The following is a 22183-nucleotide window of genomic DNA, read 5'->3' on the forward strand; positions in this document are numbered from 1 at the left end:
GCACAGGTCAGTGGACACCAAAGCCAGGTACCTGGGCCAAGGTGCCCAGCTGGGCCAGGACTGGCCTTCCCTTGCTTTGATGTGCTAATGGTATTGGCTGTGCACTCTTACTGGAAGGGCAGTGCTGAGGGACTGGGAAGGTTGGGTACTGGATTCCTGGTTGTACCTTAATCAAGGCTTGGGTCCCGAGGAGTAGGCAGCCCAACTACAAGTCATCCCACTGGTAGTATTAGACCCTCCTCCCTGATACAATGTCTGTGGTCTCTCTCAAAGCCCTGGCTGGGCCCTAGGGCCTTCTAGAAACTCCTTCGCCCATTCCAGCACTCCCTCTCAGCCAACGGAGATTGCACAAAACTGCAAAAATTGACAATGGTAAAGCGAACTTTGTTTCCAGCTTCACCACTCACTACCCATTAACCAGAAAGTTTTTTCTCTCCCCCCAAACCCCTCCCCCCACGCCTTTCCCAAGCCCCTTCTCAGCAGAAAATCCTTGCTTATTTGTTGAATGAAGGAAAGTTGAGTGAGTGACTTTGAGAGGAGCAGAGAGGGCTGGTTAGGGGGCTTCGGTTAGGGAGTTAGGGGCAGGTGCTTGCCACAGCTGAAGGAGGTGAAAATCTCAGAAAAGTCACCGTTTGTGCCGAAAAAAAGCCCATAAGCGTTCTCATTTCGGCTTCGTCACCCCCACCGTGCTGCAGTCAGGCGGCGGGGCGATCGAAGCTGCAGTTTTATAGCTGTAGAGGAAAGAACTCGTAAAATGCTAACAGCTTTTATGCGCTGCGGCATAAACAACAACAGACTCTGGCTTTATTGCGTTTTATAGTTTGTTAAAGAGTTTACAGCCGTTTTTTGGGGGGCCGGTTACCCAGTCAATTCCCTCTGCACGATAGTTAAACCTTTATCAATAATAAGGAAATTGATCATTAAAGCTTTAAATATGACTACCTCGTTTGTTTGAAAATATGTTTAGGAGAGGAAGCTGTATGATTTGATAACTTGTATTAAAATACCAATTACATTTATAGGACCTTTTAAAACTCGGCGCAATTAAACCGTGTTCTTTTACATTTTTCCGAAGCGACCCTGACATTTAGAAAGACTCCAACTGCCTCGTTAAAATCGCGAAATTAACAGCGTGCCTACGCCTGACACGTTGTGTATGTGTGTGTGTGTCTGTGTGTGCGTGTTCTTTTCCATGACTCCCCCACATCAGTCTTTGGGGGTGGTCTGCGAAGGTATTTGATTTGTTGTGAGGAGAGAGATATCTCATTAATGTAGGTAGTTAAACAGATTTAATCCGTATTCATTCTCTCTCTCCCCCTCTTCTCCCCCTCTCCCCCTCCCTGGGTGTTTTTTTCTTCCCCTCCTTTTTTTTTTTTTTTTATATTGAATTATATGATAGTTTACATGAGAGAACCTTTGACTTTTAATCTTTTTTCCGCTCCTCACTCCCTGGCGCTCTCTCGCTCTAGCTCTCTCTCTCGCTCCCTCTCTAAGCTCTCTCTCGCTCTCACCCTCGCTCTGCGTTCTGTCCGGGAGGAGTACGGAGAAGCCAATAGGATGCGGGGTCTCTAATGGATGCAAATGATCATGAAAAGACAGTGCAAAATATGAAACAACTCATTTGCAGGGAAGTAAATCACCGAAAACTGTTTATGAACTGGCATCCCTTCTTCGAAATGTAAAGCGAGGACCTCTTTAAGTGGCGGTATATTTTTGTTTGGGGGGTGGGGGGTGGGGGGAGGGCGAGTTAGCCTCGGTTGCCATGCAAGCTTAGACTTTTGGAGGCTTCTCTGTCCTTTTCTATTCCTGGAAATCACAAAAAGTGTGGCGGCTTCCAGATCTTCTTCGCCTTTTCTTTCTTTTCTTTTTTTTCCTCCTCCCTTTCCCTCTCCTTTGCTGGCGAGGGTGACTAGGAGCCGGCGAATCCGCGTTTTTTTCTCTCTCTCCCTCCCTTTCCCCCTCCCCACCCCCTCCCCAACAGCCCCCAACTACAGCCGCCACCGCCGCCGCCGCCGCCTCAAAATTCAATAAAATGAGCTCTTATTTCGTCAACTCACTGTTCTCCAAATACAAAACCGGGGAGTCCCTGCGCCCCAATTATTATGACTGCGGCTTCGCCCAGGACCTGGGCGGCCGACCCACCGTGGTGTACGGTCCCAGCAGCGGCGGCAGCTTCCAGCACCCGTCGCAAATCCAGGAGTTCTACCACGGGCCGTCGTCGCTGTCCACGGCTCCCTACCAGCAGAACCCGTGCGCCGTGGCGTGTCACGGGGACCCGGGCAACTTCTACGGCTACGACCCGCTGCAGCGCCAGAGCCTGTTCGGTGCGCAGGACCCAGACCTGGTGCAATATGCCGACTGCAAGCTCGCCGCCGCCAGCGGCCTGGGCGAGGAGGCCGAGGGCTCAGAGCAGAGCCCATCGCCCACACAGCTCTTTCCCTGGATGCGCCCTCAAGGTGAGCGGGCGGCAGGGCCGGCCGAGCGGGAGGGGGGCGTGAGGGCCCAAGGCTGGGCAGGGGGCCGGGCAGGCCAGGGACATTTCTACCAGCTAACAGGAGCCGAACCAGCTCCTTTCCGATCGCCTCCAGCTTCCTCCCTTTCTTTCTTTCATTCTTTCTCTTTTCTTGTTTCCCTTGAAGGGGGAGTCGCTAAGCGACATTTCCTGAATCCATAAACCCCTCACCCCGCCTTACTTTTCTTCTTCTTCCCCTCCTTTTTTTCCCTTTTACTGTTTTATGGGGGGTTGTGGCGAGAGGGTGGTGGGAGTGGGGGCGCTCAACTTTTGCACTTCTCAATTGCTTTATAGTTTAATTACCCTGAAGAAACTTTTCTTCTGGGGCAGAGGCTCTGGGGGCTTTTCAAGGTGGGTCCATTAGTCCCCACCCGGTTTTTTATTCTCCCCCCCCCCATCCTTCCCTCTAAAGTTTATGGCACTTTTCATAGATTTGAACCACTACCACCCCTAACTCTCTGGTACTGGTTAGCAGGAAAGGTGGCTCCCCTTTTTCTGCCTCCCTTAGATTCAGTGGTGTCTGACCCCCCTCACCCCTCCCCTTCGCTGACCGCGGCCTCCCAGCACCCCCGCCTCTGAGCGGGGTAGAAGATCCCCTGCCCTTATTATACTGGTCTCCTAGGCTGGTTCACGAATTTTCCAACCTTCTTCGTCTCTGCTCCCTCCCCCACCCTCCCCTCCCCTCCCCTCTGTCTCGCCCTTTCCCCCATTGCCAGCAGCCGCCGGACGCAGGCGAGGCCGACAGACCTACAGCCGCTACCAGACTCTGGAGCTGGAGAAGGAGTTTCTATTTAATCCATATCTGACTCGCAAGCGGAGGATCGAGGTATCGCATGCGCTGGGACTGACAGAGAGACAGGTCAAAATCTGGTTCCAGAACCGGAGGATGAAGTGGAAAAAAGAGAACAACAAAGACAAGTTCCCCAGCAGCAAATGCGAGCAGGAGGAGCTGGAGAAACAGAAGCTGGAGCGGGCCCCGGAGGCAGCGGATGAGGGCGACGCGCAGAAGGGAGACAAGAAGTAGGCTTCAGCCTGGGACTGCCAGGGCCGCGGCCGCCCGCCGGTCCGCGGGTTCCCATACCTCGCCGCCGCCGCCCGCCCCCCGCCCGAGAGCGCTCTGGCCCTGCGAGCGGGGCCGGGAGCCGGGCCTCCCACTGCAGCGTCCCCCGCCGCGCCAGTCCCCGCTAGTGGTAGTATCTCGTAATAGCTTCTGTGTGTGAGCTACCGTGGATCTCCTTCCCTTCTCTTGGGGCCGGGGGAAAAGAAAAGGATTTGAAGCAAGGACTCCCTCGCCCAGCGAGGATGAGCGGCCGTGGCCCGGCTGAACCTCCCCCCATGCCCCTGTCCCGTGTAAAAAGCTTCCTTGTGCAATGGTCTTTTTCCTTTGAACGTGCTTCTTTGTAATGACCGAGGTACTGATTTCTGCTAAGTTCTCCCAACAACATGAAACTGCCTATTCACGCCATAATTCTTTCTGTCTCCCTCTTTCTCTCTCTCTCTTTCTCTTTCTCGCTGCATCCTCATTTCCCCTCCCAACCCTTCTCTCCCCGCTGCATTCCCCAGCTCGCTGGCTTTCTCTCTCTGCTTCTCTCCCGCCCCCCGCCTTTGGTTTGACAATTTCGTCTTAAGTGTTTCTCAAAAGAGGTTACTTTAGTTAGCATGCGCGCTGTGGGCAATTGTTAAAAGTGTTCTTAGGTTTACTGTGAAGAGAATGTATCCTGTATCCGTGAATTGCTTTATGGGGGGAGGGGGGCTAATTATATATTTTGTTGTTCCTCTATACTTTGTCCTGTTGTCTGCGCCTGAAAAGGGCGGAAGAGTTACAATAAAGTTTACAAGCAAGAACCCGAGACTGGCCCGGCCTGCACTGCCTCATTTGCTCCCCAGCGCCTTGTAGAGGTGGGGGGAGCCGGTCCCCCGGTTCCTTGCGCCGGCGGAGGCCAGGCCGCAGAGAGGAGGGGGCGGGGGCTGGAGGCAGGTGGTGCGAGTCCCTGGGCCCAGGGGCTCAAAGGGTGAGGGAGGCGGCTGCTCGTGATTGGAGGAGAGAGAAACGAGGGAGGGGAGCCAAGAGAAACCCCCTCCTCTTGTTTTACGAGGCCGCTAGGCCCGAGAGACTCGGGCGCCCAGGCCGCGCTGGAGAGCGGTGCCCGGGCTATGTCCCGTTACCTCCCCCTTTGTTTCGGTGTGTGCTCTGTCCTGCGTGTGCTTGGTGCGGGGTGGGGGGGTGGGGGTAAGTGATATAGGTGGAGTGTAGGGCTCTTGAACTCGCTTATGTTTTTATTTCCCCCCCACGAACTCTGATGGGGGGAGCAAGAAGAGGGACTTTTCTGGGACTCGGCCTCCTTCGCCCAGTTCCAAGACTGGCTTGGACATGCCGCCTTCCTTCCTTTGCAGTCTCTGCTTCTCAGGCAACCCCGCTCAGCGACACAGGCATCCGCCTCCCGGAACCAAGAGAGCAGCAGGCCCGGGGCCGCCCTTCTCTCTTCCTTTCTCTTCCCACCCACCCCATACCCTTCCTTTTTTATTTTCAATTCTGTTTTTTTTTTTTTTTAGCCACCAAAAACAGTTTTCCACGCCCGTGGGCTGGATTCCATGTCTCTGAGAGTACCGAAGTCAGCGTGGACCGCAAAGTCTGGGTCCATCCCTGCCCTTATATCTGGGATTCCAACAGTGAGCCGAAGACCAGGCTCACTCGTCCCTCACCTTGGGGGAACCAGACCAAGTGCCCCCCCCCAAGGCCCAGTCGGCATGAATTGGATTAATAAACAGCTGCCCTGCCCTGTCTCCAGTTGCAGTTGCGTGTATTCAATTTCTGCGTTTGTCTTTCGCTCGGTAACAGAGTAGGGAGGCCATGGCTTGGGTGGGGGGAGCGGGTGACAACACGGATCGCACCGAGGTTATTTATTTTCCCTTCCACTCAATTCCTTCCTCCCCAAATCTCGCCTGCAAGCTGCCTCTAGCCCGCGGGGGTCGACAGCGGCCCTTGAGCCCCCAGCCTTAATCCACAGGGCTCGGCTTCTCCATTCATTATTGATCATATTTTATAAATCCAGCGGCACACAATTTTTTCCACATTACCAGGAGCCGTGGGGTGGCTGCCTGGTCATTGGAGGAGGGGACGTCACGTGGGCGGAGGTCACGTGGACCAGAGAGGAAAAAGGGGGTCCTTTTTGGTGTAAATCTGGACTCTAATTCTGTAATATATCAAGGAATCTCGTAAAACCGACACTAAAACGTCCCTGCCTACAAATCATCCGGCCAAATTATGAGTTCATTGTATTATGCGAATGCTTTATTTTCTAAATATCCAGCCGCAAGTTCGGTTTTCGCTACCGGAGCTTTCCCCGAACAAACTTCTTGTGCGTTTGCTTCCAACCCCCAGCGCCCGGGCTATGGAGCGGCTGCGGCGACTTCCTTCGCTGCCTCGATGCAGGGCTTGTACCCGGGCGGGGGGGGCATGGCGGGCCAGAGCGCAGCCGGCGTCTACGCGGCTGGCTATGGGCTCGAGCCGAGTTCCTTCAACATGCACTGCGCGCCCTTTGAGCAGAACCTCTCCGGGGTGTGTCCTGGAGACTCCGCCAAGGCGCCGGGCGCCAAGGAGCAGAGGGACTCGGACTTGGCGGCCGAGAGTAACTTCCGGATCTACCCTTGGATGCGAAGCTCAGGTAACGCCGTCCCGAGCCGCAGCGGCCGGGAACATTCCCCTGAGAGCTCCCCCTGGCCCGCCAGATATCCAGATATCCTGGGGTCGGAGGCGGGCCATGGAGACGCAGCACCCCTCAGCTGCGACCCGGAGCGCCGCCTCCACCCCGGTTTTGCTCGGCGCTCTCCGGCTAGCTCTGCTTCCCGGCGATCTCTCCGCCGACGCCGCAGCGCTCCGAGCCCCTGGCCCGCCCCTCACCCTTCCTCCCGGCCTTTTAGCTTTAAATATTTATCAGCCGCGCCGGCAAGGGCTGGAGACGAGAGAAACCGTTTGTCTTTTGGAGGAAGGCTGGGGTTTGCAGAGAATAGCCATTAGGGTCCTCCCTCCATGCCCCCCCCCCATCCCCGCCAGGGATCTCAGCTCTGGGAGTGTCCCCCAGCCTCAGCTTGAAGAAGATCTGGGGGAGGGGGCCCGAAGCACTGAGCAAAACTCCCCTCCCCCTTCCTTCCCAGCCAACCCCGCTCCCCCATTATTCCCATCAGGACAATTAGAGGTGGGCCCTAGAGGCCTGATGTGAGGAGGGGGTTCAGAGAGGAGATGAAAACCCAGCTAGGGACACTAAGCAAAAAAGAGACAGGTGGAGGGAGGGAGGGGGACCATGGCCCCTGACCCCCCAGTGAACTTGGAGGAATTAGAGGAAGGATCCGAAGCTGGTGGAAGTATAGTTGACTTCCTCAGGTGCTGACTGCCAGGATTCCTAGTCGCACCCCTGGAGAACTAGACAACAAGTTTGGAGGTGCTATTACAGAAGTGTGAGACTCCTGCTTAAGGAGACTGACTCTACGGAGCCAAATCAGGACTTAGAAGGTCTGCTACTGCAGAAAGCCTAAGAGGCCAGGGGCTCCGTGGGGGTTTCTGGTCAAGCCTGGCTCAGACATTCTTCTTAACACTGCCCTAGTTGGACTCAAGGACCAGCCCCAGGGTTCAGGAGGCCCAAGATCGGGGCCTCCCAACCAACCAGGCGCAGCTCTCTCGTGAAGGAGCTATCTATCAGTATTGCTGTTCATGGCTTCAATGACCTGCTCTGGAATCCAACTGCCTTTTCAGTTGATTTATCAAAGCCCCCATTTTTCTGCTCTTAAACACTGTAAACAGTTCAAATAGGCTTTTACCTGACTAAAATGAGGGCCCCTAGTTCCTACTCTGCAGTCTCCTTCCTAGGAGAGCTAATACCAATACTTCCTTCCTCGCAAAGCCTCCCAAGCCTCCTCAGGGTTCTGGGCCTAACTGGGCAGCTCCTTTCTGACTTTTGGCCCTTACCACCCAGATACTTCAAGTTCCACCCCAACCCAAGTTGCTGTTGCTCCTCTCCCCTTGTCCTTCCTGGAAGCCTGAAGAGAAGATTGCTTTGGAAAGCCCGGCTGTCTAGTAAGTGGGCTGGCAGGACACTCGCCTTGTCTGAATCTCAACCACAGTGATCAGAAGGCAGCTGCTCCTAGAACAACTCCAAGTTCCAAGGAAATTTGCAAACTCTGATTTCCTCCTCTTTCCACAACTGGCTGGGAGTTATTATGAGAGAGAGTGGGCCTATGATATTCCTTTGTTTTCTTGGGAAATGCACCCAGGCCAAGCCCTGCTTCAGGGACACTTGCATAGTGCCTATTTGCCTCATACCCCAATGACCACTAGAGCCAGCATCCAAAGAGGGAGGTTTGGAGTCTCTGATTTCATAGGGTGCATACATCCTTAGGAATCAGAACCTTCAAGAGCCAGTATGTTAGATTTTCTTGGGTTCAGGAGCCCAGGCTGGAAAACTTCTGGATTGAAAATGGGAGTGTTTGTCCTGGTAAACCTGGAAAGGCCTGCAGTATTAAGGGGAAAAGACTGATACAGGTTGGTGTGGAAAGCAAGAATTTGGTTTCTGTGGGAAAATGGACTTCTTCCACCTTCAAAAATCACACACAAGGTTTTAGGTGGCAATGGACATTCTCCTGGCATTATCCACATTCATTTATTTTTCTCCTCTAAATATTGTGTGCAGGGACCGACCGCAAACGAGGCCGCCAGACCTACACCCGCTACCAGACCCTGGAGCTGGAGAAGGAGTTCCACTACAACCGCTATCTGACGCGGCGGCGGCGAATCGAGATCGCGCACGCGCTCTGCCTCACTGAAAGACAGATCAAAATTTGGTTCCAGAACCGGCGCATGAAGTGGAAAAAAGAGAACAAGACCGCCAGCCCTGGCGTCACGGGTCAAGACAAGGCCGAAGTGGAAGAGGAAGAGGAAGAGTGAGGGACAGAGAAAAAGTAGAAAAAGAAGGGAAAAGGAGAGAGGGAGAAGGAAGAAGTCCAACTCTGGGAACTGAACCAGGAAACTCAAATCAATGGGAGGGGAAACCCCTATTTAAATGGAAAGCAGTTTTTTTTTTTTTTTTTTTAATGTTTAGAGGAGAGAGAATGAGGAAAATTGTTGGTTTCTTAACACTGAAAAAAAAAATACTACCTATAGGAAAGTTCGTTGGGTTTGTTTTTGTAACATGCAAAGGACACACTATCTACCTGTTCTTTAGCTTTCTGGAATTTGCCTCCCTTTTCTATGTGGCTATTGTAAAGTCTTTGTAAAATCTTGTTTTGTAAGCCCCCTTAGACTCTGTTTTTGTGGACTGTGAGTCCGGACTAACTTGTGTGGTTTTCCGCCCTCTTGAGCCTTCGCCTTTCCTGTGGCGGCAGCCACCGAAAGGCCTTAGCGAGTCCTAAGGACGATCCAGTAGCTCCCATGTCCCCACTGTGCGCCTGCCTGCTGCGCCCTGCTTCTGTCAGCCTCTGTGCGCCTCTACGTTATCCCTGTATCTGAAGGATGGAAAAAATAAAACAATTAAAATAAACAGATGTCCTATTTTCTGTTTCCCTAAGGTTGGGGGAGAGTCATCTGGGTTAGCAATGATCCCTCTGCTCAGACTTCTGGCACCCACCCATTTCTTTTGGTGCTGGGGTGTGCTCTCTTTCCTGACGTTCCTTGCTTTGGTGACTGCTAACAAGTGAATCCTAATATCACACAAGATCCATTTATACCTTTTTACAGGATTTGACTCAGACAAATGTACACAATTATACTTATTTAGGGGCCATTGTTAAATGTCATCCATTGAGTCACCTTCACATAAGGTCCCAAGTAAACACTATATATATATATATATATATATACACACACACACACACACAGAGTGTCCTGATGTGACGCTGTGGGTTAATGCAGCAAAGCCATTTGAACTACAAGGTCAGTGGTTCAATCTCACCAGCGGCTCCTCAGAAACCCTATATGGGGTCGCTATGGGTAGGAACTGACTCCACTCCACGGCACTTCACAATAACATATATATACATCACAAACAAGTATAAATCATCCACACAATTCCAGATCCATTCCCAGGAACGCATACTTTTCCTTTCACACTCACAGACACTCGCAAGTAAACACACACTCATACTCAACAAACAGGCACATTTATACATACTCACAAATGTACATTCTTCACACATTGGCTCATAAACACAAAGATTCACATTTGCCCCCAAGTATACACATCCAGGAGCCCACATACTCAGTCACACACACTTGTAAAACAAAATTAAACAAAACAAAAAATCCCACAGTTCCACAAATCATCTTTACCATCCATCCACACCTTCAAACTAAGTTGTGGGTTCTGAGAATTTTGCGCCGCAGCCTCCCCTGCGGGGGCACAAATAAAAGCTGAAATCCAAAATGCTAGGCCCCGTAGAAAGGAAAAGCAAAAAGAAAGAAAAGGTGAAGAACCAAATCCATTCCTACTTCCCTGACGGAGGCACTGGGCAGAGGGAAGCCATGAGCAGAGAGACCTTCCCACAAACCCAAATGGTTTCCAAAACCCGGGCGTTCGGGCTTCCTGCCTGCTCGTTCAACATTTTCAGCAAGAGCTACGTTCGGTTATTTTATTTCCATTTATTTCACTTTCGTTAATTTTAACTGGTCTCATTCTAAACGGACGCAGGTAATTTAGACTTAAAATTTTCTAAATTAAAGAAAAAAATTTTTAAACCCTAGAATTGAGAGCCTAAGCGAGTTTACCGGGGTAGTATGGCCGAATCCTGGCCGATTTGAGCTCAGGCGGGAAGCCGGCTTCCTTCGCGTCTTGTCTGCCCGCTTTCTGCTCCGCCAGCAATCAGGAACCTTTTCTCGAGCACAGAGGGAAAGAAAAAAGAAAGAAAGAAAATTGGGCGGGGGGGGGGGGTGTTATTTAGTTTCCTACATTTGGGAGCTGGCTTCTCAATTCAAATACAGAGGCATGACAGGGAATCTGGAAAACACGGATGATTTTTTTGTTTTGTTTTGTTTTTTAACTGCCAAACACCCCCCTAGTCACAAGACAAAAACCCTGGAAAACAGCGTCAATGCAGTTAAACCTGCAGAACTGATTTTTAGTATTTATTCGATGATAAGATATGGATTATTTAAACTTGAAAGCCAGGGTGGAGACGGAAAGAGGGAGGAGAGTTGGAAGGGAAAGGCTTTTACGAGAATCTGTTTAATTTGAATTTGTAAGTAAAGGGCCCCTAAACCTGTAGTTTCCCCTATTGAAGATCGCATAAACCCCTGGAGAGCGTGCCCAAGTGGTCTAGGCCAACATAGACAGGTTTGGGCTGGAGAGGCCAGGATCTGGTTTTACTAACCCCAATTTCTGAGGTGCGGAGGCAGTTACTCATCTATCAGCTATGACCCCAACCTGGACAACCTTCCTTCCCGAGGCAAAGACAGGACCGAGGGAATGTAGGGTACTAACACCTTCATTGCTGCAATCCTCGGAGGTGGGGGTCCCACCAGCTATGGGGCTGAGAAGGAGAGGGCCTTAAGAGGGAGAGCGAGCACACTGAAGCTTTTATTTTGCCATAGTTCCAATGCCAACTCTGCACGTTCACTGCTGCATCCGCCTCACCCCTAAGTGGCCTGAGAACAGTCCCTAGGTGGAGGAATTGGGGGTGAAATTTTACTTGGAGAGGTAGACAAAACTCCTGCGAGAAATAGGAGATATCCAAAAGAACCCCCTTTCCAAGTGGTCCCTGGCGGCTCCTCCGCCCTGATTATCAGCACCCCAAATCTCACCCCTTCTCAGTTTGGGGTTTCCCCAAAAAGCGAGCAGGAGAAGAAAAGAAGATGGCGACTGAGAAAAGGGCTGCTGGTGGAGCAACCATGAAGAAATGCAATAAATTCCTTGTTGTTTTATGAAAATTTACAACTTTGTGATAGAAGTTTATGAGTGGTTGAATCCAGCGATTGGCCGGCGCCGGTCATGTGGCCGGGCGATCGTGAACATGAACTTTTTATCATTTCCCTGGTGGTTATAATGCAGCATTCTTTTGGACACCACACCTAGGTCGGAGCACTGTCGTCCTTCAGGGCTCCAACCTCTTGATATTTTTATACTTCACTATCAGCTCAATAGAGTGAAAGAGAGAGGAGAGAGGGGGGGAGAGGAGACAAGAGAGAGAGAAAGATAGGGGGGGAAGGAGGGCTGGGAATTACACAAAAGAGAGAACCAAAAATAATTTTAATTCCTAAATTAATTTGCTTGCTGATCTGGGATTTTAGTCAACATGGAGTGTAGATGGAAAATCTGCCCAGGACCGCAGACTGATACCATTGTTCAACGCCAGAACTTACTGCATTTTCATTGCAAATGTCAGAAAAGCGAAACACCCTCTCTCCCAAGTCAGAGAAGGGGAAGCAACGGCTCTCAGATTGGGACAATATTATCTGGAAGCTGAAGAAGAAACCGAACGCTCTTTTTTTCTCCCTCCCCACCCTTTCAATCTGGCGGAAGAAAAAAAATCTCAAGGTCTGCAAAGGTAAGGGAGCTTCTACAATTCTCCTCTTGTGCTTTTGCATCGATTTTGTTGGGGGTGGGGCTTGGGCTTGACTCCCTCCTCCCTCCCCTTAAGATAGGGCTGAACCCCACCTCTGGGCGCTGCAGGGAGAGTCTTCCCAAGAAATTCGGTGGCAGAGAGAGTGTGGGCTGATTTCTGGAGAGGAGCCAAGGCAGGGAAAACTGGAGGAGGAACCGAAAGGGACCACGGAGGCAAGTTCTAACTCGCCTTTTTAAGCTGGCAGAAGAGGTTCAGGCGAGGGGCACGCGATTGAAAGGATGGGGGTATGTGGGCTTCAGTGGCACCCACAGAAGCCAGTGGATATGGCCTTCGTGGGTCCCGGCCTTCCCCCTCCCCCCATTCTTTCCTTGTTCTGGCCTCTCTCAATTACCCCCGCGCTGTTCTCTTGCCCAGTGTGGGTCCCGGCGGTCTCCCGGCATCTTTGGCACGAGGGGCGGTGGCGCTCAGGGACGTCTTAGTCTCTGGAGGGCCAGGAATCTCTGCAGAGGCTGGCGAGAGGAGGCAGAGGCTAAAGAAACACAGAAAGGACAATTCACAGAGAAGTGCTCACCATCTCCCTTCGGAGACATTTCTAAAATTGAAGGGCTTTGGGGGGAGGCACCCAGAGCTAGGAAGGCTGCCAGAGAATGCCCAAGTCCCTCACCATCCCGGAGGAGGGAGCCTCGCTCTGCTGGGAGACAGTTTTGTGGTTTTAATGCGGTAGGTTACAGCATGTTGGTTTCTCTGTGTTATTGATTCTATTACTTGTGTTTTACTGGTTTGGGGGTGTGCTGATTTCGGTGGAAGAAAAAAATGCCATGTATGAGTCTGATGTGGAAACATTGTTCTTTGCAAACTTTCCTGCATCTAAAAGTGGTGATTGTGAAGAAACATGTTTAACGTTTTGTTGGTGGGGGCTTATAAACAAACAATTTAGAAAGAAACCCCAATTAGGGGACTGAGGGGTGTCCAGACTGGAAAGCCGCCTGACGCTGAGCTCAGATAGCTAAATCCTGTCCCTCAGGCCGCCTGATTTCACTCCTCAGCTAGGCCTCCTGGGAGGCTGGGATAAGGGCAGTTGGGGTGGGGGGAGGCTCCGGGGTTCCTAAAGTAGTTAATGGGGTAATGGGAGGGAAAGAGGCTTAAATCTCGAGTTACTAAAAATGTGGACTAAAAAATGGGGTGCTTAGAAGGCTTCTGCAGAAGCTGCTAGCTGAGAGATAAGCGATGATGGGTGCAGAGGGCAGGAGTCTGTGATTTAGTTTGGTTTGCACAAATAGGTGATTGCTTTTTTCTTCTTTTACCCAGGCCACTCAATATCAGGCATTTGGTTCCCCCTGGATTGCGGGGTGCTGGTTTGTGTGTGGTGGGGAGGAGGTATTGGCCTTCTAATTACAGAGATGTCCAGAGTGGGACGCAGCCACTTGTGGCGCGGGGAGGCCTAGGTAGATGTTCTCTGTCTCCGCACAGGCCTGGACTGTCTCGGCAGGATAGCGAGAGTTCTGGGCTAGCACCCACGGCATGCGGGGAATATTCTCAAAGGAAAAATTCGCCAAACCCACCCGGACTAAAGGGCTTTTTCTCCTGTAGTCTTGGCAGGTTATAAATCTTCTCTTAGACAGTTAGCTCTGACCCAAATTATGCGGTTTGCTGCCATCTACTGTCCGTGTGGAGATACGCGGCTTTGGCGCCGCTAGGCAGAGGCGCTGCAGGAGTGCCCGACGCGTGGAGCCCGGGTGGCGCAGGTTCGGCGGGATTGAGGGGGGTCGGGGGCATTTGGGCCCAGAGCTGCGCTTTCCTCTACATCTTGCTTTCTGGCCGCCTGAGTGTGGATTAGAGTACAAGCGCCCCGCATCCCTATCCCCACACTCCCATTCCAGCTCGAAACTGGGCGGGAGACACAGCTTTTTCTGGGACACATTTAAAACGGGCTAATACTACACTCCGCGGGCAAGGGGCTTGGAACCAAAGGATTGGGGGATAAGAGTCCCAAGACATCCCCACCATGGGCGCGCGAGGGGGTCAGGCCTCTGGGGAGATCCGAGGTCAAGGCTGTTCAAGGTTTATTTGGTTTTCTTCTCGGCCAAGGGAAGAAGGGACCGGCAGGGGAGGCGCCGACCCTGCAGTTCCACTTGGTTGTCAAAAGACAAACCGGGTCTGTGTTCTCCCGGTTGGCTGGTGGGTCTTGCCAGTTCCTTGGCTGGTGGGTCCTTGGTGAATGGAACTGAGTTTTCTGGAAATTGTTGATGTCTGCAAGTGAATGTTCGACCCCTCCCCCATTCTAGATCGGTTCAAGCTAAATCGACGCAAATACACTTTAAGGGGAGGGGGAGAATGGGGAGTTGGAGTGGGCAGAAACCAAACCCACTGTGATTTCGGTTACTACTGGACCCTTCACGCCCGCTTAACCTGACTGATTTTCTAGAAGGGGGTGGCCAGGGCGGGGGATCTGCGCCTCTGCTGCCGCGTTTTAATATTGGCCCCTGTCTCGCGGGTTACTGATTAGCTCTGGCTTTCAAGCCTCAGGAGGAAGCTCTGGCTCTCCTTTCAAGGTGCAGTGGCCCGGGTTTCTGGGCTGGGGCTCCAGGAAATTGCCTGCGGTGCCAAGCAGGCCGAGGTTACAAGGGTCTGGCCAGAGAGATAGAGGCATTGCTGAGGTGGAGGGGCTATCAGGGCTGGGAGCAAGAGCAGCGGCTTCGCGTCCCCTCCCCGTCCCCCCCCCCCCCCATCTGAGGCTGCCTCTTGAGTCTGGGCCGCGGGAGCAGCTTTTCCGTGGCAGGAATGACTTTATGGCAGCTAGAAGGCTAGGTCCTAGGAGGCACCCTGTGGGAGGCCCCACTTGGGACCCTCTGAGAGGATTTCTTGTGGACAATTGGCAGGACAGGTGGTCAGCTGATACAGAGATTTGAAGCACTTCAGGGTTCTTAGGGTGCTCAGGAGCCTGAGGAGAGGGGCTAGGAAGAGCACCACCCACTCCTCCCTGAAGATCAGAGATGATGCCCCTCATTTGCATAATGGAATAAGATCTTTGTACAGCTTTTTGGATGGGCAGATTTTTAGGCAAAGTGTCCCAACCAAAGAGTGTCCCCCCATCCTTTACGAGTGGTCACACTGTCCCCCACCCCTGGAAACATTTATGTTCCTCAAGACCAGAGAATCAAGAGTCCAGGGAAGAGAATTGAGTTGAAAGGTTTTAATCTCTCACCCCAGCAGGAGTTAGGTTAGGGTGGGGAAGGACCCCACATCCCAGAGACCCTGGGTGAAGGGAGCTTTGTAGCCCAGAGGAAATGGAAAACCTGAGTAGTATCTGCATTCTCCCTTCACTATATTTACAGGCAAATACACTTCACTTTGTTTACCAGTGCAGGGGAATTTTACTCCTGAGCCCAACACAACTTCGGGGACATTTCACTGGGAATTAAAATGTGTGTGCGCCCAGAAGACCGCGGACTTGCAGCACAGAAAATGACCATTCTAAATCCTGTCTATACAATCCTTCTGTAGTGTACTCAAGACTTGGTACACATTTATATCCACTTCTCCAGACACACACTTGCTCTTTGAGGCAGGGAGAGACTCCCCAGGCAGTCAAATTGCCTGAATCCGCTGTGTATTTACATATTCCTCCGCAGATAGACAGTGGTGGACCGAACCACAGACAGATTCATACAATCTGGCTCCAGAAGCCAGGCGGCCTCTGGCCGGGCCCTGCTCGCCTGCTTTTTCTCCCAAACAAACGGATCAGACGAATAAACGCTCATAAATACCTCTGGGCTTAGATAAGAGCGATGAGGCGCTATTTCCTTTCATGCCCAACTCCAGGCGCCCTGCCTTCGCGTCTCCATCTCGCGACAGGCAACCTACAGAGGTGAGGTTAATTTGGGGGCTGTAATTTCTTAGCAAAAAGCGACCATTTTGTGCTTATACCATAAAGGAAGGCCCAATCCCACATAATATATTATTTTGCCCAGACCCTAAGGAAACCCACACCGTTCAACTTTAGTTTGGGGGTTATTGTGCCCTGGGAGGTAGCAGGCAGGACTGAGGCCCAGAGTCCAGCCTCAGTGGCAGAAAAGAAAGGACGTGCACCCAGACATTTGCCCTCACTTGCTTCCCCTGACCAAATGATCCCTACTCCTTTCTAGGAGTGGGTCCAACCACAGCTAGATTGGAGCATTAATGCTTCTCCGTCATTAGAAATTTTGATTTTGTTTCTTAAATCCTCATCAAAACTCCATAGAGCCAGATTAACCAGTGGTGGTAGGCAATTCAGAGATGGCCACTGGGCCATGAAGGTGCAGCCTAGAAGAGGCCCTGAGTTCAGGGAGACCCTGGAGGCAGTTAACCATATCCCATTCTTGATCTCCCCAACCTCAGCCCTCTACCGTTTTTTCCTAGTGCCTTGTGCTATCTTTGATGAGCAGAGTTGATCCACAAAAAGGAGCCCCAAGAATGAACAAGGCAGTGGAGGGGCGGTCTATCCCACAAATGGACTTTGCCCCACACCTTGCTCCCCTTCCTGTCTCCAGGTCAGAAGGCTGTCTGGTCTCTGTATGGAAATTAGAATGTTGGAAATGCATCTTGGCTCAGGCTCCCCACCGGGCCGCAGCACTCATTTTCCTTAGGTGAGAAAGGGAATCAGGGACATACACTGTCTCTCATATCCAAGCTCAGCTCATAAAGCAGGAAATCTGGTGATAACAAGCAAGCCAGGTGAAACAAACAGACCTGGTGATACAATCCAACTGCGGGATACAATCTAACTAACTCAATGATACAAACATAGGGCATGGAAGGCTACTGTAGAGATGCTGAGAGAGAGGCAGCCAGAAGGATTGTAAGCGTCTGGAGAGGGAATGCTGGCTGATACTCGTGGCTGCCTGCTGAGTCCCCCAGGAGAACTCAAACTCTCCTTCCTTGAAAACTAAACCTAAACCAAGTCTTGGGAAAGAAATCATTTTTAAAAGACCCTCCAGCTCCTAGAGAGACCTGGAAAAGGAGTAAGGGTCACTGTCTTCCTCGTAGTGTCTAATTGCCTCAAATATCTGGAGGGTTTGAAGACCTAGAATTGGAGGAGAAACTATTTCTTTCCTGTACCCAGACATAGCAGAGAATTCTTAATACCTAAATCTCTGTAGCCCAAGTTATTCTCATGTTGTTGGAGTCAGGTGTGAGTGGCAGAATGAGGTTAGAAGGCAGGATCATTGCTGTTGTTAATTGCTGTAGAGTTGGTTCCGCTTCAACCCTGTATAGGGTTTCTGAGGACCCGCTGATGGGTTTGAACTGCCACCCTTGAGGCTCAAACCGATCTTTCGGTTCAGTGCTTATCCTACAGCGCCACACCAGGACTCCAGAAGACAGGATAGAGATCAGTTAATAAAGCCACCTCACTCCTCCTCTCCATAGCCCCAAGTGGGGAGAATACTAAATCCCTTTCCCAGTACTCTTTTTCTTGATGAGAGCAGCTGCATATTAGAATCAGGCAGGATGTCTTGGGCAGCGGCAGCCCGCAGCCATCCAAGAGGCTCCTAGCCTAGCAGCAGAGGGAAGCTTGGGCTCCGACCTCCTATTTCCCGGTCTCCTGAGTTTTCTGGGCAGCAAGCTCCGGCCTGTCTCCCTCAAAGCAGTCGAGTTGTGGAGAAGCAGGAATAATAATAGATCTGAGCTTGGAGCAGAGAAAGTAAATCTGATAAACAGGAAAAAACCTGGGACTGACCGTGTTTCTTCTTCACCTCTGTCTTTCTGAAAGCAACGCTAATTAGAACTCTTCTACCTTCCACCAACACCAAACGCTAGAAACGAACCTTCTTTAACTCGGTCTCCACGAGATTGGGGACATTTACCCAGTCCTCCTTTGAAGGAACGGGTCCAAGCAACGCAGGGGTTAACTTTTCTGAAAACACAATGAACTTTTTCCTATCCTGCGTGTATTGGAGGTGGGGGGGGGGAATTGAGGGGGAAGGGATATATTTATTTAATCACTGGGGGATGGGGTGGTCTCAATCCAAATGCTCCCTCCTCCCTCAAAGGCACAGACGCCTCTTTCTCAGATCCTACGTAGGTGGAACGGGAGGCGTTGTGTTGTTGGGGGGGGGGGAAGGAGAAGGAGGGGAAAAAAAAGGTTGATAGGTTTGTGCGCGGGTCCCTCGTGCGGGCTGCGCTCCTCCTGGGTGCGATTTGACAATTCCTGCCTCTGCCATTGGTCAGTGTTGGATCAGATGGTTGTATTTCCTTCTGGCCCTCACTGGCACCTCGCCATCCCCCCTCAGCTAAAACCCAATCTCGGATATACTACTAATAGGCGCGGCGCTCGGACTATAAAACACAACAAATCATAAACCCGGCGGAGCAGCAGCGGCCGCGCGCGCCTCCCCTCCCAATGAGTTCCTATTTCGTGAACTCCACCTTCCCAGTCACTCTGGCCAGCGGGCAGGAGTCCTTCCTGGGCCAGCTACCGCTCTACTCGTCCGGGTATGCAGACCCGCTGAGGCACTACCCCGCGCCCTACGGTCCCGGGCCGGGCCAGGACAAGGGCTTTGCCGCTTCCTCTTATTACCCGCCGGCCGGCGGCGGCTATGGCCGCGCGGCACCCTGCGACTACGGGCCGGCGCCGGCCTTCTACCGAGAGAAGGAGTCGGCCTGCGCGCTCTCTGGCGCGGATGAGCCGCCTCCGTTCCACCCCGAGCCCCGGAAGTCGGACTGTGCGCAGGACAAGAGCGTGTTTGGAGAGACAGAGGAGCAGAAGTGCTCCACACCGGTCTACCCGTGGATGCAGCGGATGAATTCGTGCAACAGTGAGTACGATTGCCTGTCCAGTGCCCCCACCCCCGGGACAGAGCTAGTGAGGTCTCCCCACTTTCCCACAGGGTGCCACTGGGTATCTCAGTTCGGAGGTGGGGAAGATGGGCGCCTGCCCCGGGTCTCCTGCTCTGCCCTCTCGCCCCTCAGGAGTTAGAAAGTTTGCAAAGTCCCAGCTGGACTCTAAGCCAGGAGCAGCAGTGGGCTCTCCCAGAGCGCCAGGTCAGAGTGGGGATGTCTGGTCAGGGAAGGGGACCCGGGGATACAGTCACTGGCTTTACTTTACATTGGGCCCCCAAATCCAAGGCCAGTTCCCCACCCAAGGACTGCTCCATTACAAACGGAGTGCGTCATGGGAGGGGGCGGTGTGACGCCGGTGAGGGAGAGTGGAGACTGTCCCGGATGGTTTCCCTGGGGATGGGAGACTGGAGAAAGATGAGGCACTAGAAAGGGGAGTAGTCAGAGGAAGGAGGGAGAAGGAGAAAAACCAGAGAGGGTGGTGGGGGAAAGAGGGAGAAACAGGCGCCTGGATTTCAAGTGGGATTATTTGTCGGTCTAAATCTCAAATTGATGTCCATTAGCGGGACAAGAAAGTGAGGAGCCGTTAATGCCGACTATGGATCGATCCACGTCATTACGGATTAAGGGCTGGAATCTATCACAGGGTGGGCGGGGGGGGGGCGAGAGCTAGATGGATGTAAAGAGAGGAAAAGGAAAGACCCACCTGGTCAGCACCTCCCCAGCCCCTCCCTCCAGGCTCAGGTGGGAATTAAACTGCGCCTCCCCTCCCCCACCAAAAGTCTAGCCTGAGAGGGCTCAGGTCGGGACCCCCGCCCCCAGGGAATCTGAAGGAGACGCAGGAGGCGGGGTAGGGGGAGGGGAAGAGCAGCGGAAGACATCCCGGGACAGGTTGGAGTCCAAGTTTGAGAGTCGAGTGGAGGGGGTAGGTGGGAAGTGGCTTCAGCCCGGTGACCCCAGGCCTCAGCATCTCCTCTCTGCATAACAGGTTCTTCTTTTGGGCCTAGCGGCCGGCGAGGCCGCCAGACCTACACACGCTACCAAACGCTGGAGCTAGAGAAGGAGTTTCACTACAATCGCTACCTGACGCGGCGGCGACGCATCGAGATCGCGCACGCCCTGTGCCTGACCGAGAGGCAGATCAAGATCTGGTTCCAGAACCGGCGCATGAAGTGGAAAAAGGAGAGCAAACTGCTCAGTGCGTCTCAGCTCAGCGCAGAGGAGGAGGAAGAAAAGCCCGCCGAGTGAAGGCCTTGGAAAGGGAGGGGGACGCAAAGGGAGAGGCCTGCAGGGAACCAGGGGTGTTGGAGAGTCCGGAGGAAGCTCTGCTGGCAGGGGGGCCCGGGGACTGGCTCCCCCGCGCCGCCCCCGGTGGGCCCGGAGCTCTCCGGACGCCCCCGCCCGCAGAGTTCTCATCCCGGAGCCCGCCCCCGCGCCCCCTCCCTCCCCGGGGAGCCAGCCTCGGCCGGATCAGGTGCCCCGCGAGAACTGAGGACCTGACTCACTTGATGTTTCCTGGAAGCAGAGCAAAATGCTCTTGTCCGTGTCGCGCCTCCTCATGTCGTCTATGTCCCGGTGCACGGTTCAATTGTAGATTCGCTGTCCCCTCATGGGGCCTCGAAAACTCGCTGACCCCAGACCTGTCGTCTCTGCCCCCCCTCCCCAAAGCCACTGGAAGGAGCACACACTACCTAGAAGTAAGAAGAGGAGCCTCAGAAGAAAACAAAGTTCTATTTTATTAATTTTCTATGTGTTGTGTTTGTAGTCTTGTCTTAGCTCTGGACGTGAAATACTTCGGTAATAATATTAATATTATTAATAATGATGATAATAATAAAGACGTGAAAACTCGCTGCTCAGTCACCTCCGCTCCTCCCCTGTCACTTTTTTCTTCCTACCCCCCGCAGCCACCCTATCGTCCCAGTGCCAGAAACTCGGTAGCAAAGGCGGGAGCCCCGGTTGGCCCGGAGGTCTTCCCAGCGGGCCCGCCGGACACGACTCGGAAGTTACAGTTGAGATAAAGGCTGGAGCAGTCCCGCCCAGGCTCCAGCGCCGCACCTCGCCGGTGCTGAGGCTCAGAACGGCCTCTCGTGTGCAGACTTGGGAGATGAAGGGGGGCCGATTCCCTCTTATTCTCTAGCTTTTCCTAATTCGCCCACGGCACGAGGGACGCCGCTGAGGCCCCTTGGCCCGGCGCTTCTGCAGAAACCGGGTCGTTTGTTCCCGGCGCTTCTGCAGCGCTTACAGTCTTCATTCACACCCGTGGAGACCCCTGGCCTACGTGGCCCGGCCTTCCGCAGCCTTGGCTTTCTGCTCCAGGCCTGTGGCTCTGGAGACTGAGTCGGGGCCACTGGGTATCCCTAGGCCCCGCAGCTGAAGGCTCCAGGCGCCTTCAGTAGGAGTTCAGGGACAAGTAGGGAAATCTGAAGCTTTTGGCTGACAGGGATAAGGGATGGAGCGAGTGGGAGTACAGAGGACAAAGCTTTCCCCAGTTCTCCCCAAGACCAGGAGACAGGACGCCAGGTGATGGGGTGAGTTGGTCTTATCCCTTCAACCCCAAGCGGGCCAGTATCTCCCTACCCCCACCCAGGCAACAAGCTGTGGACACTGTTTTCCTTTCCTCCTCCTTCCTCTCTCTGCCTTTTTATTTTTAAAGAAAATAGCGGGCCCAGCAGAAGGGGCCCAGCTGCAGCGGGCTCTGGCCGCCCAGCGCGCTCAGCAAGGCGCCGCGGGTCTTCGGAGCTCTTTTGCCGGAAAGGCTGTGGGCCGCCTAACAAACTCTGAAACTGCCCAGCCACAGATCGAGGGACCTCAAGTGGAGCCAATAACCGGCATCTGGCCAGGGAGCGAAGGGGTCCCACCTTCACCCTAAATTCTCAGACACATAGTTTCACCCAAACCCGAGCGGCCACACAGTTGCTACCATCACAGTGTCTCTGGCACAAGGCCGCTTAGCGAGCCCACCCCTACCCCGTCCCTCGCTGTGCTCCTAGGTCCCGGTCCTGCTTTGCCACTACCCAGGTCAGGGTTAACAGGGGAAGTCAGGAAGAAGATTCCAAACTTCCGAAGGACAAGGGGAAGTAAGTGCGTCTCCTTGGAAGCTCGGCCCAGCGCTGCAGGCCGCCCTGAGTTCTGGGGATGCCCCTTGCAGCCTCTCCAGGAAGTACGCGAGGCTAAGCCCTTTGCAATAATTGTTTTTAACACACATCATCCAGTCCCGTGCCCCCCTCTCCCTGCCTTCAACTTCCAGTCCCAACTCGGAGATTTGCAAAGCCGGGGTAAGGGAAAAGCAGCTTGATCTTTGATCAT

General features: G+C 53.0%; 3 protein-coding genes across 3 annotated transcripts; all 3 read left to right on the forward strand.

Moving 5' to 3' along the window:
* The first annotated feature begins 1794 nt into the window (after positions 1-1794).
* Positions 1795-4362, forward strand: HOXB8 (homeobox B8). The gene is made up of 2 exons (XM_006832501.1): positions 1795-2456; positions 3229-4362. Exons 1-2 carry the CDS (start codon positions 2033-2035, stop codon positions 3534-3536), a joined length of 732 nt encoding a protein of 243 aa, XP_006832564.1. The 5' UTR covers positions 1795-2032; the 3' UTR covers positions 3537-4362.
* Positions 4363-5674: 1312 nt separating this feature from the next.
* On the forward strand, positions 5675-8550 carry HOXB7 (homeobox B7). Its single transcript, XM_006832500.1, has 2 exons — positions 5675-6177; positions 8197-8550. Exons 1-2 carry the CDS (start codon positions 5778-5780, stop codon positions 8448-8450), a joined length of 654 nt encoding a protein of 217 aa, XP_006832563.1. The 5' UTR covers positions 5675-5777; the 3' UTR covers positions 8451-8550.
* A 2986-nt stretch (positions 8551-11536) lies between these two features.
* Positions 11537-20726, forward strand: HOXB6 (homeobox B6). The gene is made up of 3 exons (XM_006832502.1): positions 11537-12040; positions 18328-18852; positions 19863-20726. The coding sequence occupies exons 2-3, from the start codon at positions 18438-18440 to the stop codon at positions 20120-20122; spliced, it is 675 nt and encodes a 224-aa protein (XP_006832565.1). The 5' UTR covers positions 11537-12040; positions 18328-18437; the 3' UTR covers positions 20123-20726.
* Positions 20727-22183: the final 1457 nt, after the last annotated feature.

The sequence above is a fragment of the Chrysochloris asiatica genome, unplaced genomic scaffold (genome assembly GCF_000296735.1).
Source record: "Chrysochloris asiatica unplaced genomic scaffold, ChrAsi1.0 scaffold00007, whole genome shotgun sequence".
NCBI classification, from domain to species: domain Eukaryota; kingdom Metazoa; phylum Chordata; class Mammalia; order Afrosoricida; family Chrysochloridae; genus Chrysochloris; species Chrysochloris asiatica.